The sequence below is a fragment of the Lethenteron reissneri genome, chromosome 1 (genome assembly GCF_015708825.2).
Source record: "Lethenteron reissneri isolate LAM-NWPU_2019-01 chromosome 1, ASM1570882v1, whole genome shotgun sequence".
NCBI lineage: Eukaryota > Metazoa > Chordata > Hyperoartia > Petromyzontiformes > Petromyzontidae > Lethenteron > Lethenteron reissneri.
The window spans coordinates 8,378,541-8,404,013 of NC_083779.1; the positions used below are offsets into that span (position 1 = coordinate 8,378,541).

The following is a 25,473-nucleotide window of genomic DNA, read 5'->3' on the forward strand; positions in this document are numbered from 1 at the left end:
CCATCGCCACTTTCAGAGTCAACGAAATCTGCACAGGCATCGCGAAGCACCATCACCAACTGCAACAACAACAACATCTTCATCTTCTTCAGCAGCAACAACAACAACAACATCATCTCTTCAAGAGCTGCGTCAGGTTTCGCGCTCTCTGCAGCATCGGCGGTGGTGGTGGTGGAGACAGAGGAGGAGGCGGAGGAGGAGGAGGAGAGGGCGGCGTGGGGGGGGGGGTGGGAGTCGGAGTCTGCGTGCGACTCAACCCGGGGTCCCAACTTAGACTTGGCGACTCTCGAAACCACTTCCAAGTCCCCGTGCTCCACCATGTCGGCCGCCGACTACAAACCCGGGGACCTCATCTTCGCCAAGATGAAGGGATACCCGCACTGGCCGGCCAGGGTCAGTTGCGTTGAGTTGCGCAGTCGACATAGACCGCCGCTGGGTCCGGAGTGAACCCCCCCGCGAACCACCCCCCCCCCCCGTGTTTCCTAGATTTTGTGCGGGAAGCCTGCGCCAGGCCGCCGGCTCGCTGAACCCCTGTACGCGGCGGCGGGAGTGCCCCCTTTATTGGGGGAGCAGGGCACAGGATCCAGGGTACGTGGGACACAGACAGCCCCCAGCCACCACCCCCAGCCACCACCACCCCCCCTTCACGGCGCCACTGATCGCCGGGGGCGTCCACCGGGGAGACGGAGCGATGAAATCAGCAGGTGCTTAGGGGTTGGGGAATGGTTAACGCCGCCGAATCGTGGCAGACTTTCCCCGGGCAGCTCCTTCGCTCTCTGGCGGAGGCCTTCATCCAGCAGTGGATTGGCCGTGGCCGCTTGTGACAGGGAAGGGTTAATGCCGAGTTACCGTAGGAGGGGTGGTGGTGGTGGGGGGGTAATCAGCCTCAAGTTATCCGAGGGTAACCTCTGGGCTGCCTTAGGGTTAACAGCTCACGTGTACACCGGGGTGCGTTTTGCCAAATTCGCCGCAGCAATGAAAAGCGGTGGCAATCTTCAGGGGGGGTAACAGGAGAGTGGTGGGTGGTGATGGGGGACCATGATATCAGCTTCGTGGTGCCACCCGGGGTCGCTCCATGCCGAACGAAGCCGTTCAATGGAGCAATGTGGACGGACCCGATATATTTCCAAGCGACCCGGGTGTGTTAAGCGGCGTGGGATGATGCTCCTTTGGTCCGCGACTCGAGTCTCCCTCGCCGAGACGTCTCCCCCTTCCGTGGGGCACGCGTTTTTGTTTTTCTCACCCGCCCCCCTTTTTTAGGGGCGCCGGCCGGTCTTGGTCTCGCACGTTTCGCACGTTTCGCCGGCGTCACGGCTGTTTAACCTCGCGAGCGAAAGCGTTCGCAGCGGACACGTTATGGGGCTTCTCGTTCGACTTCAAATTGCGGTGAACGTCTTTGTTTTTGGATGGCGAGACAAAAAAATGCAATTCCCCCTCCTCCGGGGAGGATGACTGGAGTTTGACGTGATGCATAATAGAGGGTTTAGTTGGGGGTGGGGGGGTTAGATCGCATAAATATGTGTGTCGTGAAACCCGCCACCACCCGACACAGCCAACGAGTAAGGGTTGTCACGTAAAAGGAACGTTGCCAATTCGCCACTAGTACAGCATTAATGTGTAGTGTAGTGTACTAGTACAGCACTAGTGTAGTGTATAGTATTGTGTAGTGTATCGTGTAGTATACTAGTACAGCACTAGTGTAGTGTATAGTGTACTATACTAGTACAGCACTAGTGTATTGTGTAGTGTATAGTATTGTATAGTGTAGTGTATAGTAGTGTATAGTAGTGTATAGTGCAGTTTACTAGTACAGCACTAACCGGTTGTGTGTTGGAGAGCCAAGCCACAACATTTACAATCCGAGTACGACGTTTCGCCAGTAATTACAACGAGCTTCATCAGGCGACTGCCAGATTTGTGGATAAGTCCACCTGTTGACATGATGGTTAAATGCGCCTTGCTCCCAATAGCTCTTCAGTGCGTGCTTGTAGCCACTACGCCCTACTTGGGACATCGGTTAAAACCAAACAAGAGCTTTATAGGTCATCGGATTTCTCCAGCATACAGAAATGTTCCGATTCTGTCCGACGCGTTCGCGCTCCTCCATATGCTGGACAGCTTCTCTCGGGAACTGACTCGGAACGAGGCCCTCTGTGCGTGTGGGTGGGTGGCGTTCTGGCAGAAAGATGATAATGTCTTAACCCTTTCTGAGCAGGGAGCTTCAAATGTCGCTCAATATTCGCCCCCCCCTCCCCCAAAGCTACCGTTGTATGCCTTGGGTTTTTTATTCTCCTTGAAGAAGCTTTTTGGTACGTGGGCCGAAACGTCGGGCGTCATTCCTAATACAGTACTGTCATGTTTATCCTAATACAGTATAGTCATGTACTGTATTGGGATAAACAGGTGGCTGGAGTGTGGCTTCGTCGTCGTCCTTGTTGTTAAGAGACACCCCCCCGATCCACCACCACCCCCCTCCACCCCCCCCTTCCACCCCCCCCTTCCACCCCCCCTTCCACCCCCCCCGATCCACCACCACCCCCCCGATCCATCCCCCTCTCCACCCCCCCCTCCACCACCCCCCCATCCACCACCCCCTCCACCACCCCCCCCTCCACCACCCCCCCACCACCCCCCCTCCACCACCTCCACCACCACCACCCCCCCCCCGATCCACTACCCACCCCCCGATCCACTACCACCACCACCCCCCTCCATCTCCCCCTCCACCACCCCGCCCCTCCACCACCCGCCCCTCCACCCCCACCACCCCGCCCCTCCACCACCCCGCCCCTCCACCACCCCCCTTCACCACCCACCACCACCCCCACCCCGAGCCGCTGACTTCTGACCCCGCACCCGAGTCGGCCCCGCCTACCACCCACACCGCCGCCGCCTCCGCTGCTGCTGCTGTTGCAACCTCCGCCTCCTCCTCGCCCACCACAGATTTTTTTGTATCCCTCCCCTCCTCCTCCTCCTCTCCCCGTCCATCTCCACGGCTCGTGGGTCCCCGACTAAAGTGGCTGCACCGGGTCTCGGGCCCGGCTCCGTGTAAGGCGCCCATCCCCACCCCCCCCCCCCTATCATCATCCCGGGACAAGCGGTCGTATCGCCGGGGAGGAGTAGGCGAGGCGGCGGTAGTGGCTATGGCCTGGCTCGCCTCTATTGTTCCGTCTCTCGCCCTTCGCGCACTCACCGCTTTGTTTGCATTGCTGTGCGGGGTGGGTTGGGTGGTAGTGGTGGTGGTAGTGGGGGGGAAGGGTTTGTGCGGTGTTTTATTTGAATTCGGCTTGCCCAGCAGTGGATAGAGAGACTGTGCGTGGTGGTTTTGTGGTGGTTGCAGGTAAACCATCTTCCGGAGGGCGCGGGCAAGGCGCCGACTCACAAGCTCCCCATCTTCTTCTTCGGCACTCACGAGACGTACGTGCGTGTGTGTGTGTGTCGAGTGGCCTCAAGGTGCACCTAGCCTGGCACAAGCGCCGTGGGGACGTCACTCGCCGCTTGGCGGCTGTTGCAAGTGAACCCAAGCGGGGCCCAGTTTCGATTTCTCGCGAGCCGGATTCATGAATCGGTAGCTGGCCCTCCTCTAGGTCGACTCGGCCTTAAACGAGTACCCTGGTTCGGTGTGCTGTGAACATCGGCACTGGGGAGATGGAAGGCGGCCGAGGGTGATGTTGGTCACAACCCCATTTGTCCGACGTTCCGGCCTTCATGGGTGCTGTTCGCTAACCGCTGTTAAAGGTGATAGCGGCCGGGGGAACTTTGCATAGCACGTCCAGTGGACACGCAACCCTGGTGTTGGCGCCGATGTTAGTACAGCTCCTGCTGGCTCAGCCCTATCCCTGAAAGCTGTAAAAGTCAGCACCAAATACCTACCCCGAACCGTGGATGCATGGCGAAGTGAGTGGTCTCTCTGTCCCCTTGTGTATCGCGACGTGTGCTGTGTTCGTATACACCTGAGCTGATGGGTTCCCCGGTTTGAACCCCCTCTGGCCTGTTGCGCACGGATGAGCTTCGTTACGCTTGCGTTGTTGACAGAAGCGGGTTGGGGAGGGGGGGGTCACCCACATTTTTCCACTGTAGACATATTTTACAAGTCGGCACACGGGTGAGTTATCAAAAGGGCGCAGAACACCGTAACGGCAGTTCAACATAATACTGGTACCAGATCTCGGGTCACAAATCAATGCCTGCCAACCCCTGAACACGGATGCCAATTCCCCGGAATGTCAAGAGGGTCAAAGCAGGACAGGGGAGGGAGGGAGGTTGTGTGATTGCATGTACTGTATGTTGAACTTCTTTCGCACCGTACGTAGCCAACGCAGGTGCGGGCGGGGGTGACAACAAACTAAACACAAACGAGAAGTTGTAATTCGCATACCCCTCGACCCTCCTCGCGCAACCGAAGTGGCTGTCCGTGTACCGCCGTTGCCTGTTCAAATTCCTCATGCTAGTCGACAAATCCCTTCATGGCCTTGCCCCCAACCATATCTTGCCACTCTTGTGTCTGTGTCGCCTTCCCGCCCGCTACGTTCACAGTCTTTGCTGCCTGTCTCTCTGTTCCTCCTCCTTGCGCTCAGTCCATGCTTTCGCTCTTTCTCTCTTCTCACCCCCCTTAACTGGAACAAACTTCCCACTCTACATTAAAGAGTCACCTTCGCTCACTTAGTTTCCGCTCCTCACTCGAAACTCACTTATTGTTACCCCTAGCTCACCCCACGACCCCTTAATCTCCCCCTCGTAACCGCCACCGTTACTTTTCCCTCTTCATATTCTCATTTTACGGCGATCACTTCAATCCATTCGTCATCATTTACTGTCATCAATTGTGCTTTCACCGAATTCACACATCACAGATTTGCCATTGCTTCCTCTCTAAACTTTTTCATTCACCTCATCTCCACCATCACACTCATACATAATTTTTTCGTAAAGTGCCTTAGTGAAGGCGCTTATAAATTCGGTTAAGATGAGATCCAAAATTTGTTCTGAATTTAGATTGAAAAGTGCATGGCTACAGTGGCTGCCTAATACCGGAAGGAAGAGCGTTCCAGACGGTCGCAGAAGCGCATCTCAAAGCGCATCTGAAAGCGCGCGATGCGGTAACCACCGTCTTTATTCGATGGCGAGCCAAAAGCTCCCTGGGAGGATGACCGGAGTTGGACATGATGGTTGATTCTCCTTGATGAGCTCAGCAAGGTATTGTGGTTAATTTGTGGATTGATGGATTGATGCTCCCCCCTACCCGACCCCACCCCACATGTGCGATGAGCTCAGGGGCTTCCTGTGCAGCAAGGACGTGTTCCCGTACCGCAAGCACAAGCTCAAGTACGCGGTGCCCTGCAAGCGCAAGGGCTTCAACGAGGGCCTGTGGGAGATCGAGAATAATCCCATGGTGCAGTTCAGGACCCACGCGCCACAGGTTAGGGGCGCGAGGGGTTGACGGCCTCATCTCTCATTTCGACGTGTGACGTGTACGCTCCTTTAAAGCTCAACTACAGTTGATCATTGGTTATCAGGCACGCGATTATCCAGCTTGCAACATTATCCGGCAGTCCCGGGCCGATCCGGCAAAACCGCTTCGAAGGCTGTAACCAGTCTGGCGATCGGCACCACGCGCGTGAACAAAACAAGTAGGTATTCTTGAATTCAGTCTAAAAGATATACAGTACATTATACACTACATTAAACTTTAACAATGAAAATACTGCACGTGTGTCTATTGATACAGCACCCCATGCAGAGTCTTCGAGATTGGAGTGGCAAGTACGGTACAGTAAATACAGGAACTTTTTACAGGATATTTATTTTAGTCTATTTGCCACTTTTATATAGCTAGCAAATTTTAAACACAGAAAAACATTTAACAACACCAACAAACATGATTCATACAAGAATGTGCAAAAATAAAATGTATAAATAAGATGTGCTTATCCGGCATTTTTTTAAATTTGGCTCCCCCTCCCCCCGAAGCCGCCGGATAATCGATGATCTCCTGTTTTATTATTTTACCAGGTAAGGCCAACTGAGCTATGTAGCTCTTATTCAGAAGCGACCAGGCCACAAATGGTAACCCAATGAAGTGGCTCATTGCGTGGAGATTTATAGCAGCCAAATACTCTAAACGCGTGATGTTGATTCTAAATGTGGAGGGGAAAAACCAGAGGACCCGAAGAAAAATCCACGCGACCACGGGGAGAGAGACACGCAAACTCCAAATATACAGTCGTCAGGGTCGGGATCGAAACAACGACCTCCTGCATACCAGGCGAAGCAGATAACATCTCGCCACTGGGGCACTCTTGTCGTTCCACTGCTGGATGAGAACCTCACACCCTGCTGCCCCAAAAATGCCTGTGCAGGTCGTGTGGGAGATGTTTGACCGTACTTCGCCACACCAGTCTGTGCGGGTCGGTGAAGCCGCCTTTTTAAAGTAAACACCCGCACTCCTTCGGTACAGCATCATGGGAAGCAATCGTACTTCTACTCCATGTAAAGCCTTCCTTGTATTGTATGCACCGCTGTGAGTGTGTCTCTCTTGAGCCTGCGGGTCCCTTTGCGAGTCGATGGTGAATGCGTACACCCTCGTGTGCGGAAGGACTCTGCGGACGCGGCCCGCGGTGCCATGGAGGAAACCAAGAAGGAAAACAAAGAGGGCAGCAGCACCGACGAGGAGAAGGAGGTGGAGGTGGACGAGGAGGAGGAGGAGGGGAGGCTCGTGATTGACGAGGGCAGGCCGGGCGCACGGCGCAAGCGGAGCACGCAAGCCGCGGTACGCGGGTTTGACACGCGCTCGAAGTTTCACGCAACGTACGGGTTTATAACGGAGTCGATGACCGCGGGAGGGTGGTGGCGGGGGTGAAGTTGTTGGCCCCACCGCGTTATGAGAATCTGGGTTTGATCCCTTGGTCGAAGCGCAACATCCGTGCCCAGCGATAACCGGCCTAGACCTTGACCTTTTCGCCGACCTGCTTTGGCTAGCCCGGGTGCAGTCTGCTCACGTAACCTCCGCGACCAAAAGACACGGGGAGGACTTTATCCAGCAGTGGATTGAGCAAGGACTGTGAATTATCACTTCTGTCGCAGTTATTATTTTGACGAATCATCTGCTATAAATGTCCACATGATAGGCCACTTCGTTGAGCTATCATTTGTGGCCAGGTCGCTTCTGAAAAATAACTAATAGCTCAGTGGGCTTTACCTGGTTAAACAACATTTTTTTAGTTAATTGATTTTTAATGATTTGCTTACCTTCCCGCCTATACTGGACATCTGTGAACAAGAGCTTCGGCTCATCGGATTCCTCCAGGATGAACAAAGATTTTGATTCAACTATACATTTCTCGTTATTACCATCTCATTCTGTGATTTGTCTCGGGCCTGTTTAATTTGTATTGTTTTTGTACGCTCAAGTTCGCTGCTTTGCGTTGTGTGGTCGCTCTGCAGACGGTAGGGAGGCGAGCGGCGCACAAGGCCGGAGCGGGTGCCAAGGTGGAGGCGGGGGGCGGCTCGGGGTCAGAGGTCACCGAGGACAAACGTCCAGCGACGCCGCCCACGCAGCCCGTACGAGCGCCGCACTCGCAGGGCACCACATTCGCGGAGCTCCACGCTGGCGGAGTTACACCCTCCCTCATGGCACCACCCTCATAGCACCACCCTCATAGCACCACCCTCATAGCACCCTCACTCATAGCACCACCCTCGAATCACCCTCACACAGAGCACCACCCTCACACCACCCTCACACAGAGCACCACCCTCATAGCACCACCCTCACTCATAGCACCACCCTCACAACACCCTCACTCATAGCACCACCCTCATAGCACCACCCTCACACAGAGCACCACCCTCACAGCACCACCCTCACACAGAGCACCACCCTCACAACACCCTCACTCATAGCACCACCCTCATAGCACCACCCTCACACAGAGCACCACCCTCACACAGAGCACCACCCTCACACAGAGCACCACCCTCACAACACCCTCACTCATAGCACCACCCTCACAGCACCACCCTCACACAGAGCACCACCCTCACAGCACCCTCACACAGAGCCACCACCCTCACACAGAGACACCACCCTCACACAGAGCACCACCCTCACACCACCCTCACACAGAGCACCACCCTCATAGCACCACCCTCACACAGCACCACCCTCACAACACCCTCACTCATAGCACCACCCTCATAGCACCACCCTCACTCATTGCACCACCCTCACAACACCCTCACTCATAGCACCACCCTCGAATCACCCTCACACAGAGCACCACCCTCACACCACCCTCACACAGAGCACCACCCTCATAGCACCACCCTCACACAGAGCACCACCCTCACAACACCCTCACTCATAGCACCACCCTCATAGCACCACCCTCACAACACCCTCACACAGAGCCACCACCCTCACAGCACCCTCGCTCATAGCACCACCCTCATAGCACCACCCTCACAACACCCTCACACAGAGCGACCACCCTCACAGCACCCTCGCTCATAGCACCACCCTCATAGCACCACCCTCACAACACCCTCACACAGAGCCACCACCCTCACAGCACCGCACCCGTGGAGCAGTGCGCTCACAGAGAGCTGCATTCACGCACAGAGATCCAAGTTTCGGGGCGATTGTGTTGAACCAGCTGAGAACTTGAGAGACCTAGGGTGAGTTTCCTTCGCACGAGGGAACCCGTCTCACCGAAAATTACTAAAGCAAACAGAGTACAGTTGATTGAAACAAATAAGAATCGAGCAAGAACTGCATTACGTTAAGGTTTCTGTTGCGGTGGGGTTCCATTTGTCTCGTGGTTGACAGATTTTTTAAATTGCGGTTGGTATGCGTTATGTGTGTGTGCGCGTGCGTGCGGTAGTGTAGCGGTTAGCGCGCTGCGCTACGAACCTGGTCACCCGGGTTCGTTTCCCGCTCACGGCCAACACCAGTGACGATTATCTGAACCGGTCCTGGGCCTCGCCTAGGTCGACTCAGCCTGAAATGAGTACCTGGTGCGGTGTGTAAACATCGTCACTGGGGAGACAAAGGCAGTAGGGCGTGGTGCTGGCCACCCACCCCTCGTGTGCCGTTCCGGCTTTCGTAGGTGCTCGCTAACAGCACTTGCCCCGACAGTCTGTCAAGGCTATACGGAGGATCGTTGTTGTCATCATGATGCAATCTTTGGGGTGCTCAGCAGGAGTTTATCTCTGTGTGTAGGACTCTCTGCAGAGGAAGCGGAGGAAGAGGGCCCAGGGCGAGGAGTGGCCGGCAGATGCCCGCTCGAGAAGGAAGGCAAGTAACAGGCGACTCCGGATACACGTTTGTACGTATGCATGTTGGACTTCCTTCGCACCGTACGTAGCCAACCCGTGCTGAGCGGAGGTGCGGGGGAAGGACAACAACCTAAACACGAGGTTGTCAATCTAGATGATGATGATTTCAAAGTGCAGCAAAGCTCCACAGGGGCTCCCTAATATCGAAGGAAGAGCCTTCCAGACGGGCCGCAGAAGCGCATCTGAGAGCGCCGTGATGCAAGTGACCGACTTTGATGTCTGTCTGACGGGGAGACAAAGGCGGCCGGGCGTGGTGCTGGCCACTTGGGCTAAACGATCTGGGGGAAATATCTAATTACGATTTTTCTGACAGATATTGCGATTTCCTTTGCGATTACATTTTTTGAAGTCAAGCTTCAGTTCAATATTCACTTGGTAATAAATGTAAAACATGTGATGGAGCATTACCACATGATACCATCAAAATATGAACTGCTCTATATATTCTAATGCAAGGATGAGAACTTGAAAGATGTGAATTGCTTCCAACATGTATTTATGAAAATGTTTTAATTGAAATAGAACAATCAAACATAGAAAAATTGTTAAGTTAAATAAAGTTATAATAAAAAATAAAACAATTCCAATAAGAAAGTAACAGGACTTTTCAAATCGCAAAAAATCGTAGCCTTTGCGATTTGCTAATCGCATTGTTTCAGATTTCGATTTGAAATCGATTCATCGTTCAGCCCTACTGGCCACCCACCCTCTTAGTGCACCGGCCTCCTTCATAGCCATTCTCAAGAAATTATTTTTCGATGTAGATTTAAAAGTGCAGAGCTCCAGCGGATTCCTAATATCGAAAGGAAGAGTGTTCCAGACTGCCGCGGAAGCGCATCTGAAAACGCGCGATGCGGTGACCGACCGTTTTTGTTCAATGGCTAGCCAAAAGTCCGCCGCTGCGAGGATGATGCTTTATCCTCCTTGACGAGATCGGCAAGGAGGAAGTAAAAAACAAATAAATGAAAAACAACTGAATTAAATCAAGTGTGTCGAGACGCACTTCAGCGGTTGTGCTTTCGCTACGTTGTCCCCACCTGAAGAAGGACGCTTGTGTTGCGCCCGAAACGTCGTGATTTTATTTAGTTGTTTTTCCATTTATTTTATTTTTTACCTACGTGACTTTACCGAAAAAACCAAAGAGTTTGCCGCAGAGGGTTTCGTTGCTTGAGTCTCACGGCCGCCCCGGTTAATACCGCGTATTCCGTGTGTATTGGAGCATAGACCCGCTGCGCCGTCTTGTGCGCTTCACAGCTGACGTTAAAGATTCTCCCGTGACGTCATTCGAAAAAGAGTGGCAGGCCCCCATTGTGGGGCGGGGGAGGGAGAGCGCGGGTTTGTTTTAAATCGCACCGCAAGTTGCTCAATTGCTACTATTGTAGGGACGTAAATGGCGTCCCTGGGGTAGTGACTGTTGTGAGGAGACTCGCTCCCTTACCTGCACTTACCTGCCGATGGGGACTCGAGGGGCCTGTCACGCTGGCTCGGGTACTATCGGGAGGGTCAGGGGAAGTGACGTGGCAAGAGGCGGGGTGGGGGCCACGCCAGAGGTCGCAAACGGGTTTTGATTCCTTACCCGTACCCGTACCCGGCTGCACCAGGGTCGCAAATGGGTACCCGTACCCGGCCGGGTACGGGTAGCCGTTCCCTACCCGTACCCGTACCGTACCCGATATGAGTGACAAACGGCTACTCACCAGTGACTCACGGCCTACCCGTACCCGGCCGCACCAGGGTCGCAAACGGCTACCCGTACCAGTACCCGGCCAGGTACGGGTAGCCGGGTATCGGGTATGGGTATCGGGTACCCGGTTGCGACCTCTGGGCCACGCTCGGGGAAGGGAAGAGGATGCGGGGCCTTCGGACCATGTGGGTCAGTCGGTGTGGGGTTCTGATGGTGCATGGTCACGCCGGTGGAAGCGGGAGCCGAGAGTGTTGAGGCTCCGGGTATGAAGAATCCTTCCCCTCTCTCGTTGGGGTATCGAGTAGCCTTGTTGTAGCTGTTACTGTTCAAGTGAATTAAGTGTGGTGCCTCCTATCCCAGTGTGTGCCTCGCCAGACACGCATTACACTATTATTATGAGACTGGCAGGGGCAGGGTGGGAGGCAAAGGGCAACTTCTGATGCAAGCCACACGACTTCGGATTTAAGCACAAGCGGGCCTTGCTTCCAATGCCACGTGTGCTGATATCCAAATGCTCCTGCAATGTGGCACCGTAATCGGGTGCTTTGATTTATCCACCTGCGTGTTTGTTTATGCCCCGCGTGATCCCTTGTGACTCCCTCGCCCTGCCTGCATTTTTTTTCAGGGGTCGGAGGACGCAGCAACAACAACAGCAGCAACAGCAGCAGCAGCAACAGCCAGTCCTCCCAGGAAGGGCCCCAAGAAAAAAAAAGGTTTGTGTGTGTACGTGTGTGTACGTGTGTGTACGTGTGTGCGTGCGTGGGGAGCGGTGGTGTAGCAGTTAGCGTGCGGAGCTACGAACCCGGAGGCCCGAGTTCGGTTCCCACTCATGGCCAACACCGGTGACGATTATCTTAACCAGCCCTGGGCCTCCCCTAGGTCGACTCGGCCTCAAATGAGTACCCGGTGAGGTGTGATAACATCGCCACTGGGGAGACAAAGGCGGTCGGGCATGGTGCTGGCCACCCACCCCCTCGTGTGCTGTGCCGGCCTTCGTAGGTGCTCGCTAACAGCACTTGTCCCAAGAATCTGTGAAGGCTTTGAGGGGGATCTTTGTCTTTTTGTGCGTGTGTGCGTCGTGTTGTGGCTGCGCTGTTGGAGTTGTGCGATGGGGAACCAATGGCAGCGATTCGATGTCACGGAGTTCGGGGGCAGCTGGGGACAGCAGGGGGTAGCAGGATAACAACACGGGGTGGGGAGGGGAGGCATTTGCCAAGCAGTGGGAAGTTACCAGCTGGCAACAACAACCATAACAACAACAACACAAGTCTGTGGGTCTCTTGAGAGCCCACGGGTGTCCGTGTGAATTTGTGAAGCCGCCTCTATAAAATTGACACGGGCACTGCTTCTGCACGGCATCGTGAGATGCAGTCGTGTTTAGTCTCCATTTCAATCCACCTTGTATTGGATGGGCCTCTGTTAATCTGTGTCTCTGCGTGTATGGGTCTCTTAGTGTGGGCGAGTCAATGGATTTCTGTGTTTTCTCTCCTTTTGTGAGCCTTTGTGTGAGTTTGTGGGTGTCTATGGGAGTTTGTGGGTGTCTGTGTGAGTCTGTGGGTCTCTGTGCGAGTCTGTGGGTCTCTGTGTGAGTCTGTGGGTCTTTGTGCGAGTCTGTGGGTCTCTGTGCGAGTCTGTGGGTCTCTGTGCGAGTCTGTGGGTCTCTGTGCGAGTCTGTGGGTCTCTGTGCGAGTCTGTGGGTGTCTGTGTGAGTCTGTGGGTCTCTGTGCTAGCTTGTGGGTCTTTGTGTGAGTCTGTGGGTCTCTGCGAGTCTGTGGGTCTCTGTGGGTCTCTGTGCGAGTCTGTGGGTCTCTGTGCGAGTCTGTGGGTCTCTGTGTGAGTCTGTGGGTCTCTGTGTGAGTCTGTGGGTCTCTGTGTGAGTCTGTGGGTCTCTGTGTGAGTCTGTGGGTCTCTGTGCGAGTCTGTGGGTCTCTGTGTGTGTCTGTGGGTCTTTACGTGAGTCTGTGGGTCTTTACGTGACTGTGGTTTTCAATGTGAGCCTCAGCAAATGAGGGAACGTGAGAACAATGGGGCGGACCGCCGTTCCCCAGCAGTGGGACGTTACACGGCTGACGGCAACAACAACGGCGACCGTGTGTGGACGTGTGACCTCTCTGCCGCTGTCTGTCGTGTTCACAGTCGAGGAGGAGGAGGAGGAGGTGCAGAAGGCCGTGACCAAGAAACCTCACAAAACCAAGCAGCCCTCGGGGACCAACAGGTGACCCGGGGGCACTCACCATCAGAGAGCGCTGGTCAAGTACCTGCGCTGTAGTTCAGCGCTTGCTGTAGTTGTTTCAGTTCTGTGCTTTCTGTAGTTCAGTACTTGCTGTAGTTTCTGTAGTTCAGCGCTTGCTGTTGTTCAGCGCTTGTGAATATGTATATACGTTGAACTTCTTTTGCACCGTACGTGTCCAACCGTGCTAATGGGAGGTGCTTGCTGTAGTTCACCGCTTGCTGTAGTTGCTGTAGTTGCTGTAGTTCAGCGCTTGCTGTAGTTGCTGTAGTTCACCGCTTGCTGTAGTTGTTGTAGTTGCTGTAGTTCACCGCTTGCTGTAGTTTGCAGTAGTTCACCGCTTGCTGTAGTTGCTGTAGTTCAGCGCTTGCTGTAGTTGCTGTAGTTCACCGCTTGCTGTAGTTGCTGTAGTTCACCGCTTGCTGTAGTTGCTGTAGTTCACCGCTTGCTGTAGTTGTTGTAGTTGCTGTAGTTCACCGCTTGCTGTAGTTTGCAGTAGTTCACCGCTTGCTGTAGTTGCTGTAGTTCAGCGCTTGCTGTAGTTGTTGTAGTTGCTGTAGTTCACCGCTTGCTGTAGTTTGCAGTAGTTCACCGCTTGCTGTAGTTGCTGTAGTTCAGCGCTTGCTGTAGTTGCTGTAGTTCACCGCTTGCTGTAGTTGCTGTAGTTCACCGCTTGCTGTAGTTGTTGTAGTTGCTGTAGTTCACCGCTTGCTGTAGTTTGCAGTAGTTCACCGCTTGCTGTAGTTGCTGTAGTTCAGCGCTTGCTGTAGTTGCTGTAGTTCACCGCTTGCTGTAGTTGCTGTAGTTCAGCGCTTGCTGTAGTTGCTGTAGTTCAGCGCTTGCTCTAGTTGCTGTAGTTCACCGCTTGCCGTATTCACCACGGCGGGCATGGTCTCTGCGGTCGGTATCACCAGTGAGCCGAGCGGTGCCGACGAGGCCCCTCCGGAGAAGCGCCGGCGCCGGAGGCAGGCGGAGGCGGTGGTGGCGGTGGAGGTCGGCGTGGCCCGCGAGCGCCGGCGCAGGGCAGGCCGCGGCGACGGCGACGCCGTCAAGGAAGGGAGCGTCGTCGGCGGTGCCGACGCCGACGGGAGCCAGGCCCGCCGCAAGGAGCGCAAGGTCGAGCGTGGCAAAGACAAGGCTCCGCAGGCCGAGGCCCCGGCGGCAGGCGGCGCCCGCAAGCGCAAGCGCGGCTCCGATTCGGAGACCACAGACGCCGTGAGTCGGGTTGGGGGGCGGGGGCGGCAGGGCAGTGTCGCGGTGGGAACGGTCGATGGCGTCTCACAGGGAGAAGGGGCCCGGGTTCGATTCCCTTAATCGGACGCCTCTCTGTGGAGTTTGAGCGTTCTGTTTAACACTTAGGAGACTTTCGCGACCAATATCATCCATAATAGAGGTTTTTTGGGTTAGATCTGGTATATATTTAAATGTGTCGTTAAACCCGCCACCACCCGACACAGCCAACTAGTAAGGGTTGTCACGTAAACAGAACGTGCCAATTTGTCGTTGCTATAACAAAAAACCTTACAGTGTATCTGGTATTCGCCAAACATCCCCTTGCTGAAAATAGTCGTGGTGGTGGTGATGAATTTTGTGGTTATGTTGGTAAATGATGGTGATGGTGGCGGTGATGAAGATGGCGGTGGTGATGAAGATGGCGGTCGTGGTGGTGGCGGCGGCGGCAGCGATCGTGGTGGTGATTGTGTCGGTTGTCCTGGTAGTGTTGATCCTGATGGTGGTGGTTGACCTGCTCTAGAAACTCTTTTAACTGGAGCCGTTGGTGCCGCCGTAGAAACCGGAAAAGCTGAAGCACGCAGAGAAGGGCGGCCGCAAACATGTGGAGATGGACCCAGACCCGGAGCCGCCCAAGAAAGGCCGCAGGGCCGAGGAGCGGGCCAAGGAGGCCAGGTGGGATACCAGGGAAACTGGTCGCCATCATCGCCATCATTGTCGTCGCCATCATCGCCGGCATCATCAATGGCATCAGCATGATCACCATCATTATCATCATCATCATCACAGCAATCATTGTCATTGTTTGCGTAGTTAGTAGTTACTCCTGCATGTGTTGATTTGCTGTGTGTGTGTGAAGACCGTTGTTTTTGTTTTACCACGAGTCAGTTGTGGCTGTTTTGTAGACACTGTTCCTTTTGATGTGTTCCCCATGTGTGGTCAGGTGCAGTGATGTATGTGTGTGATGTAAGTGGAAAATGTATGTGTACGCGTGTAAGTGTGCGTGTACACGTGTGTGTGTGCACTTGTGGGGAGCGTTAGTGTTGCGGTTAGTGCACTACGCCGTAAACCCGGCGACCCGGGTTCGATTCCCGCTCACGGCCAACACCAGTGATGATTATCTGAACCGGTCCTGGGCCTCCCCTAGGTCGACTCGGCCTCAAATGAGTACCTGGTGCGGTGTGTAAACATTGCCACTGGGGAGACAAAGGCGGTCGGCCGTGGTGCTAGCCACCCACCCCCTTGTGTCCCGTTCCGGCCTTCATAGGTGCTCGCGAACAGCACTTGCCCCTACAATCTGTTGAGGCTATACAGGGGATCTTTGTATTTTTGTGCGCTGGTGTGAGCAGTAGTGCAGCTGTTAGCACACTGCGCTGTGAACCCCGCTACCCGAGTTCAAATTCCCACTCACGGCCAACATGGTTACTAATATTTGAACTGGTCCTGGGCCTCCCCTAGGTTGACCGAACCTTAAAAATGAGTACCTGGTGCGGTGTGCAAAACATCGCCACTGGGGAAACAAAACCGGTCGGGCTTGGTGCTGGCCACCTACCCCTTGGTGTGCCGTGTCAGCCTGAATAGGTGCTGACTTGAAACCACTTGCCTCAGCATTCTGCCATAGGTCTTTGTCTTTGATGTGCGGTGGTGACGGCAGGCTGACTGACAGCGACGCGAAGGAATCCGCGGAGGAGCAGACGTCCCAGGACGACGAGAAGGCGGGTGAGTGACACGCGACAACGAAACAAAAACATACTCGATAATTGGTTTTTTACCCTTTTATCTGGCAACAAAACTGACACCCTTTGTTTAGCATATTTTTATTTCCTGCAAATGAGGTTCCAATGGTGTGAAAACATACTCTTTGGTTTCGATTTAAAGCTTTCGTGACTGCAGGGATTCATCTTCTTGGTTCTTTCAACCCAGCTTAAATATACGCTCCAAGCGTGGTGGTGTTTCATTCAGACGCTGTCTCCCCGACAGACCTGGTCTTCAACTGAGGACGGCTGCTTGCGTTGTGGCCGAAACGTCGTGAGAATTATTTTATAATGTTTTATTTTTATTATTTTATTATTTCCCTTCTACGTGACTTTACCGAGAGAACCAAGAAGATACTCTTTGGTTATTTCGGTAAAGTCACGTAGGTGATAAAAAATAAAAAATAACAATAAAAATAGAAATAATCTAATTAAATCACGATGTTTCGGAAGCAACACAAGCTTCCGTCATCAGGCGAGACAACCACAGTAAAAAACTAAAAATTACTGTAGTGGGGTTTTTTTGCTGTGGTTGTCCCACATGATGACGGAAGCTTGTGTTGCTTCCGAAACGTCGTGATTAATCTAATTATTTATATATTTAATTTTTATTATACTTTTTTTTTCACCTACCTGACTTTACCGAAAGAACCAAAGAGTTTGGGTCCTTGCAGTCACGAAAACTTCAAATCTAGAATGAAAAAAAAAACACTTTATATTTTTACCAGGAAAGGGCCCACTGGAACTACGTGGCTCTTTTTCAGAAGTGGCCCGGCTTTCACAACCGATAGCTTCATGAGAAAGTGGCTCATGATCGCGCGGAAATTGAAAGCAGCCAAAATACTCTTAAACGCGTGACGTCGATTTTAAATGCGGAGGGGAAAAATTTGCTGCTGGCTCACCACCGTCGCGCGGCTGCCGCCTTGCCCGCTCCGCTTGCCGTTCCACCACGGCGACCGTCGAGTAGATAATTATCTCGCGCGCCGGCAACGCTCGCCGGTCGGCGTCGTGCACCGGCACCGCCCTGCTCGCCGCGAAGCTCCGGCAATTCCCCCTTTCTCGCCAAGTCCATCCGCTTCCAGTAACAACGACAAAAATAAAGCCATATCGACTCGCAGCGCGGTGGCACCACCCACCATCCGCTCGCTCTCGGGCAGAGGTCGCAACCGGGTACCCGATACCCGTACCCTACCCGATACCCGGCTACCCGTACCCGGCCGGGTACGGGTACCTGTTTGCGACCCTGGTGCGGCCGGGTACGGGTACGGGTATACCGTGAGTCACCGGTGAGTAACCGTTTGTCACTCATTTCCCAACGTCTTGTCTCTTCTCGCAATTCAAGTTCCTAGAATCAACCCAGCCGCGCCTGCAACATGGCTTCATCCCAGAGGTCGCAATCGGGTACCCGATACCTGTACCCTACCCGAACCCGGCCGGGTACAGATAGGATACAGGTACGGCCGGGTACGGGTATCCATTTGCGACCCTGGTGCGGCCGGGTACGGGTAAGGAATCAAAACCCGTTTGCGACCTCTGCTCTCAGGCAGAGAGCGGCCCACTCGGAGGCTCGAAGAGGAACCATTGAGGAGCGGGGAATGCAGCAGCCGGCGCCTAAAGTTCACTCCGAGCTCTGCAGTCCTGTATATATATGAGAAGGGTGTTATCGGCCAATTAATGAATAATTATCCATGTGAAAGGAAACCGGAGTGCCTGGACAGAACCCACTCATCCGAAGCCCAGATCCCAGCAGTCGATGTTGTGGATGTGGTGGACGTTGTAGTTGTTGTTGATGTTGGTGTTGGTTGTGGATGTTGTGGATGTTTTAGTTGTGGATGTTGGTGGTGGTTGTTATAGTTGTGGATGTTGGTGGTGGTTGTGGATGTTGGTTGTGGATGTTGGTGGTGGTTGTGGATGTTGGTGGTGGTTGTGGTTGTTGTGGATGTTATAGTTGTGGATATTTGGTGGTGGTTGTGGATGTTGGTGGTGGTTGTGGATGTTGGTGGTTGTTGTGGATGTTGTAGTTGTGGATGTTAGTGGTGGTTGTGGATGTAGTGGTGATTGTGGTGGATGTTGTGGTGCTTATGGTTATACTGGATGGAGTTGTTGTGAATGTACTGGACGTTGTAGTTGTGGATGTGGTGCCGGTTGTGGATGTAGTGGAAGTTGTAGCTGTTGGCGGTGGTTGTGGATTTTGCTGTTGTAGTGGAGGGTTGTGGTCGTGTGTTGGAGCAGCTGTTCAACGTGTTGTCGCGCGTTCACGCCCGCCGCCGTCGCGTCTCCCCAGAGCTGCAAGCCGACGCCAAGGTGCAGAAGCTCGTCAACGACATCAAGCTCGCTCTCAAGCTCAACAGCCCGGTGAGGACACCCGGGGGCAGCGGCTGGGGGGGGGTGGCCCCATTAATAAAAATCCCCGTGGGTTGCTGGTCGCGCCGTTCCCACAGCGCAGGGCTGCCATCACGGAGCCAGCGCGCGGCCGTGGGCACAACCGGTCTGGCTGGGCCGGAGAGCCTCCGTGGCTGCACCGGCAGTGGCATCCCAGACACCGGCGCGCTCCTTCAAGAAGCAGCTCAAAGCTCTTGTCGGTTCAGGCTCTCACCTGGTTCAGGCTCTGACCTGGTTCAGGCTCTCACCTGGTTCAGGCTCTGACCTGGTTCAGGCTCTCACCTGGTTCAGGCTCTTACCTGGTTCAGGCTCTCCACCCGTTCATGCTCTAATCAGTTCAGGCTCTCATTCAGGCATTCACCTGGTTCAGGCCGTTACCTGGTTCAGCCTCTCACCCATTAAGGCGCTCATTCAGGCTCTCACCTGGTTCAGGCTCTCACCCGTTCAGGCGGAGGGCTAATGCTGACGGTTAGCGCGCTGTGTTATGCACCCGGAGAGCCGAGTGCGATTCCCGCTCGCAGCCAACACCAGTGACCATTATTTGAACCGGTTCTGGGCCTCCCCTAGAACGACTCGGCCTCAAACGGTGCGGTGTGTAAACATCGCCCCCTACGCTTCACAGCGCTTGCCCCAACAGACTGTGTGAGCTATAAGGAGTCACTCTGTGTGTGTGTGCATGTGCAGGACACCAAGCGGTGTCTCGAGTACTTGGATGAGCTGAACTCGCTGCAGCTCAGCCTACAGCACCTGCAGAAGCACACGGAGGTGGTGGCCATGCTGCGCAAGGTGAGGCCCACCAGCCCCCCAGCTGCCCCCCACAGGACCTGCTGATCCCCACCACGGCATTCTCCAACCCCCACTTGCCCCCCGCCACTCGCCGTTACAACCCAGCCATCGCAGTCGTCGTACGGGCTCTGTCGATTCTTCCAAGTTGGTTGAGTTTAACCAGGCGCCACTCCGAAACGGACGTGTGATCTCCTGTTGAACGCTGCGTTAGGTAGGACGCGGAGTGGCTCACGCACCCCGCTCGGCCACGTAGGCTCTGTGCGTCACGTGGTGGGGCACGTTTTGCAGTCGTCAGGCGAGTGTGGAGGGTGCTTTCGTCATTTCGGCGACCTAGGTTACTGTTGCAAATGAGACTTAAACTTGTCTCTCTGCGTTATCACCTGGTTAACCTATCAACTTGAACTCACCACCCACCCGCCCACCCACCCACTCATCCATTTACCCACCCACTCACTCTCTCCCACCCAACCACTCACCTACTCATCCACCCACCCACTCACTCACTCTCTCTCACCCAACCACTCACCTACTCACTCATTCATCCACCCACCCACTCACTAACCCACTCACTCATCCACCCACCCGCCCACCCACCCACTCACTCATCCATTTACCCACCCACTCACTCTCTCCCACCCAACCACTCACCTACTCATCCATTTACCCACCCACTCACTCTCTCCCACCCAACCACTCACCTACTCATCCACCCACCCACTCACTCACTCTCTCTCACCCAACCACTCACCTACTCACTCATTCATCCACCCACCCACTCACTAACCCACTCACTCATCCATCCACCCACCCACCCACTCACCCACTCACTTTCCCACCCAACCACTCACCTACTCACTCATCCATCCACCCACCCACTCACTCACGCACCCACCCACTCGCCCACTCACTCAATCACCCACCCACACTCACCCAATCACTCACTCACTCGTGCAATTGAGACTCGTCCAGTTCTCGTGAGCTCTCGCCTGGTTAAGCTGAATCAACTTTGAACCCGAACTGGATGTGGTTTGGCGCGGAGCCAGCCTGACGCTCGCGCCTCTCCCGTGCCACCCCCAGATCCGCAACTACCGCGCCAGCGAGGACGTGATGCACAAGGCCGCCATGATCTACCACAAGTTCAAGTCCATGTTCCTGGCGGAGGAGGATGGCAGCTCCCCCATCTACGCCCCCCACAGCCCCCCACCGCCAGCCCCCGCCCCCCCTAGCACCCCCGCCGCGGACGAGGCCCCCCACCCCACGCCCGCCAGTAACGACAAACAACAGTCGCGGCCTACGGCGCGGGAGGCGCGGGGCGGGCGCGGCGAACGTAGAGGTGAGCGACGTGGGCGACACGTGGTGGCGTGTTGTGACGGCGGTTGCCGGGATGTTGTGGCGTCGTGGTTGGGATGTGGGGGGGTGGTGGTGAAGTGTCGTGGTCACGTGACGGAGTGATGTGGTGTCGCTTGTAGTGGTGGCGGAGTGGTCAGCGCCGCGGGGCTACGAACCCCGGCAACGGCCCACATTCGATTCCCACTCGTGATGTGCGTATGAATGTTGAACGTCTTTCGCACCGTACATAGCCAATCGTGATAATCGGACGTGCAGGGGAAGGACAACAAACGAAACACATGAAGCAGTTCTGTGTTTAACAGTGACCGCGAATGTTTAACAGGACTTCTCCTAGGTCGACTCGGCCTTCAATGACGACCTGGTGCAGTGTGTAAACATCGTCATGGGGAGACAAAAGCAGTAGGGCGTGATGCTGGCCACCTCCACCCCCTCGTGCGTACGGCATTTCCCCCCAACAGCCTGTCAAAGGCTTCACGGGGGATCTTTTGTGTGGCTTGGCGGTGGTGTGGGCCAGACGGGGTAGTTTTGAGAATAGGTCATCAATAATTTAATACACTTGGTATTTGCGCCATTCTTATAGCACAAGGCTATCATGACAAGGGAAGGCACGATGATTCACAGATGGGTATGGTCTGCCAGTATGGGGGCAATGCTTCTCCGCGGCTATACCGAATTGGCAAATACGTGGGTCATTGTTGTCTAATTTGACCTGTGACACTTGCACGCAAGGCCTACTTTTTTTTGTCATGATGCCTCCGGGAACTTGGCAACGTCCACAGCAAAGCATAATAGTTCCCACGCATTAGTTCGTGGCTAAATACTCGCGGCAGCATTAACCTGGGCGGTCGCCGGACTCGAACCACAATACCTCCGCTACAAGCGTCCCAACGCCCTGCCGCTCGGCACTTGCGTCTCAAGCCGCGGACGAATCCCTCGCGCTAACCGAAGGCTCGCGTTGGCGTGCGCGGTCCCAAGGGAAGGGCCGGAGGGGCCACGGCAGGGCCTGGGGCGAGCGGCGAGGTCCGGCGCCCAGGGACGTCGAAAACGGAGATGGAGCGGCGGACGGAGCGGAGGAGACGCGGCTCGGAGAGAGGTGTGCGCGAGTTTTGGGTGACGCTGGCGGAGTCCGTGAGGGGCCCGGACGTGATCTCGCACCTTCGTCACCACCCCAGGTGGCATCGCTTGAGCGCACAGTTTTATGCAGCAGCGGCAGCAGCGTCGCCGTACCCACACGTTACATCTGGCGGTCGCTGAGTTTTCTGCAGCTGAGCCGGAAGTCGGCAGCAGCAGCCTTCCAGTTCGGCTGACCCGCGAGCTCTCCACGCCCATCCCTTACATCTCTCCAGACTCCTCCTTCCCGATGCTTCTTTCAGTCCAGGGGTCGGCAAACCAAAACAACAAGAAGAGCCATTTCTTTCGAATTCGGTCAAAAACCACGACTCTATTTCAAAATCCGTTGATGCACGTGGTGAACACGAGACGGCGTTCTTGAATAAATGACGCTCACGAAGCGGCAGTCCTTGAAGAGCCGCACGCAGCTTCGGAGCCGTCGGTTGCCGACCCCCGTCCCAGCCGTTCGCGTCTCAAAAACTCCCGTTTGAACTCGCCGGCCAAATCGAACGCTCGCCGGTCAAAGCGGACCATCGATCGTGAGTGGCCACCTCCGCTTGACCAATGAGGACCCTGTCCCCCGTAACAGCGATCAGCCAATGGGCAACCTCCGGTGGCCAAACGAAATGGCTGAATCGATGTTTTACTGCGCGCGACGGTAGAATTTAATAATCAATAACGGTTTGACCTTTGGCGTCCTTGACGCTGTGATAATATCACCGCGTGTGTCCTCGGCTATAACTTCTAGATTTGAAGCTTTCGTGACTGCAAGGATTCATACTCTTAGTTCTTTCGGTAAAGTCACGTAGGTAAAAAATGAAATTAAAATTAATAAAAAATAAAAACATTAAAATCACGACGTTTCGGAGGCAACACAAGCTTCCGTCTTCAGGTGAAACTGTCACAGCAAAATATCTGTATCTCTTCACTTGATACAGATATTTTGCTGTGACAGTTTCACCTGAAGACGGAAGCTTGTATTGCCTCCGAAACGTCGTGATTTAATTGTTTTTATGAATTTTAATTTCATTTTTTACCTACGTGACTTTACCGAAAGAACTAAGAGTATACTCGGCTATAACGTTGGCGGGCTCACCGCGTGTGCTCCATGCGTGCGATGGGGCTTTCTGTGGGGGAGTTGAGGGACCCCCGAATCAGTGAAAAATAATCTCACTTTCCCGAACCTCAAAGAATGGACAAGCGGGGGGCGGACAGCGGCGCCGCCTTGCCATGAGCCGCGTCCCCGCACTGCGCCGGAACACTGCGTGCCACGCGGGCAGCTTAGGCCGTCCGTTCTGCGCGGTCGTTACCGTAGCGTTTGATTGTGCGTTTGGGAATGGGCTTATGTTTTTTTGTGGTTTCTCAGTGGTATACATACATATCTCTATAATATAGGGTTTTTTTTTGGGTTAGATCGCGTAAGCCAGACAAATCTGGCTGTCGTCTGATGATGCTACCTGGAATTACTGGCGAAATGCGTACTCAGATTGTAGATGTTGTGGCTTGGCTCTCCAACACACCGGTGTGCTGTACTAGTAACGAATTGGCACGTTCTGTTTACGTGACAAACCTTACTAATTGGCTGTGGCGGGTTTAACGACACATTTATATATTTACCTGACCTAACCCAAAATAACCTGGATTATGGATATTGGACGCGAAAGCTTTACGTGTTAAACATACATATCTCTATTAACATTTTACATAATGAAAATGACGCAGCTGCTTGTGAAACAAAAGCGGATATAATTTGGGGCCACGCCGTCCCTGAATTAGCCCGGTGCGTCAAGGACGGTGGTGGTACCCCGCTCCCTGTGCGCCAATTCGTGTGTGCCCACTCCCGTGTCTCATGTGCCGATTCCCGCGTGCCAATTTCCGTGTGCACAGTGCGCTGGCGGACGATGGCACGGGGACCCAGCCCGGGGTCAAAGACGCCACGGAGGGAGGAGCGACGCAAGCCTGAGCTGCCACCTTGACCCTTTACCCTTGACCCTGACCCCACGAGAAGCACTTGCAGTTCTGCAGCACCCTGTACACTCTCACCCCGTCACCCTTGACTCACCTTGTGACCCCTACACACACCCTGCACTCAGACCCTCACCCAGCCCCCTTGTACCCTCACCCTCGACGATCTCCTGGCACTTACGCCCCGCACCCCGCACTCGCCGCACCCTCACCGCGTCCGCGCCACCTCCGGGGCACGCGTAACGATTCCCCTGCTCGTGGCTCCGAGCGCGCGCTCGAGGAGAAGCGACCAGCACCCTCGCGGTAACCCTGGGGCTCTCGGGGTCGCAGGGGCCGGGGGCGGGGGAACCGCCGAACCCTACAAACGAGCTCAAAGCGCGGGGACGTTGTCGCGAACGGGCCGGGTCGACGAGAAACTCGTCCGTCCAGTGAACGGAGGCCTTGAGCCGTGCGCGTTTGTGGGGTCCACCGCTGTCGGGGGTGGCTTCGTTCGTCGCGTGCCTTGTACCGTGGCCTGCGTGGTGCCGCCACCCTTCGTGCCGCCACCCTGCGTGCCGCCACCCTGCGTGCCGCCACCCTGCGGCCCCCGTGGCTCGACGCCGTCCGCACTGCGCCCTCCTGCTCGGTGCAGACGGCGCGGCGTGGAATCCGCGAGCCGCGCTGGAAATCGCTCGGGGGAAGGAATTATTGACGTGACACCGACGGTGCAATTAGAGTAACATTGGAAATAAATACGCCAAATATTAAAAAAAACTGGGCCGGTTGCGTAACATGTTAAGTATTATTGAACCTATTTACATGATAAAGGGACGTTAATTTTATTATCTATGTAACCCCAGCCCCTGACCTCACTGCGAGCAAAATGAAATGACAGGTCATGCTGGCGTTGGTGGTGATGGTGTAGAGAATTTCAGCAGAACCTCCATCTCTGCCTCATAGACCTGGTCAAGGCCTATGATGGCATCAATAGAGCAGGGCTCTGGGTTTTTCATGCTTTCAGGGTCCCTGACTGCTCACAATCATTAAGGACCTGGATAAAGCTGCGTGTCGGAGCCATTCCCTATTCAACTTGGGGTGCGACAGAGATGTACTCTGGCCCCTACACTATTTAACATATTTTTAAACATAGTTCGATAAGCTTTTCATGGCTATACCAGAGGAATTCGTGTCTGGCACAGGATACAATGGGAGCCTGATTGATAGCCAGGGTTGTCAAGGGATGGCTCCCTTCCGGTCAACCATGTTGCGTACGCTGATGATCTGGTAATTCCTGCTCACTCTTGAGTTGGAGACACCACTGCTGAACGTGGGAGCCCCACAAAATAGAGCACCTGCCTGGGTGTTTTATGTTGGTTTCATACCCCCACCCCTCAACTCACCATGAGTACTGGGGCAGTTGTGGAGAAGTTCCTGTACCTGGGCAGTGTCATTACCAACTCTGGTTTGGCAGCAGAGGTCTCCAAATCAGTCGAGTGGCATTGTCTTGTCATCAGCTCTAATGCTGTGTGGAAGCTGCCTGGCCTTTAGCACCATACGAAGCTCCGTATCTTAAATTTAGATTTAAAGCTTTCATGACTGCAGGGATTCATCTTCTTGGTTCTTTCGGTAAAGTCACATAGAAGGGAAATAATAAAATAATAAAAATA

General features: G+C 54.5%; 1 protein-coding gene across 2 annotated transcripts; it reads left to right on the plus strand.

Moving 5' to 3' along the window:
* Window positions 1-239: 239 nt before the first annotated feature.
* On the plus strand, window positions 240-25,473 carry LOC133348251 (PC4 and SFRS1-interacting protein-like). Of its 2 annotated transcripts, none has more exons than XM_061561001.1 (16): window positions 240-393; window positions 3,341-3,417; window positions 5,275-5,419; window positions 6,596-6,769; window positions 7,444-7,560; window positions 9,221-9,295; window positions 11,646-11,733; window positions 13,157-13,235; window positions 14,165-14,465; window positions 15,040-15,155; window positions 16,135-16,199; window positions 18,519-18,589; window positions 19,301-19,402; window positions 20,480-20,735; window positions 21,728-21,845; window positions 23,750-25,473. In XM_061561001.1, exons 1-16 carry the CDS (start codon window positions 319-321, stop codon window positions 23,823-23,825), a joined length of 1,935 nt encoding a protein of 644 aa, XP_061416985.1. In that variant the 5' UTR covers window positions 240-318; the 3' UTR covers window positions 23,826-25,473. The 2 variants fall into 2 exon arrangements, with proteins under 2 accessions (XP_061416985.1, XP_061417060.1); XM_061561076.1 differs by lacking the exon at window positions 240-393 and adding an exon at window positions 2,916-3,048.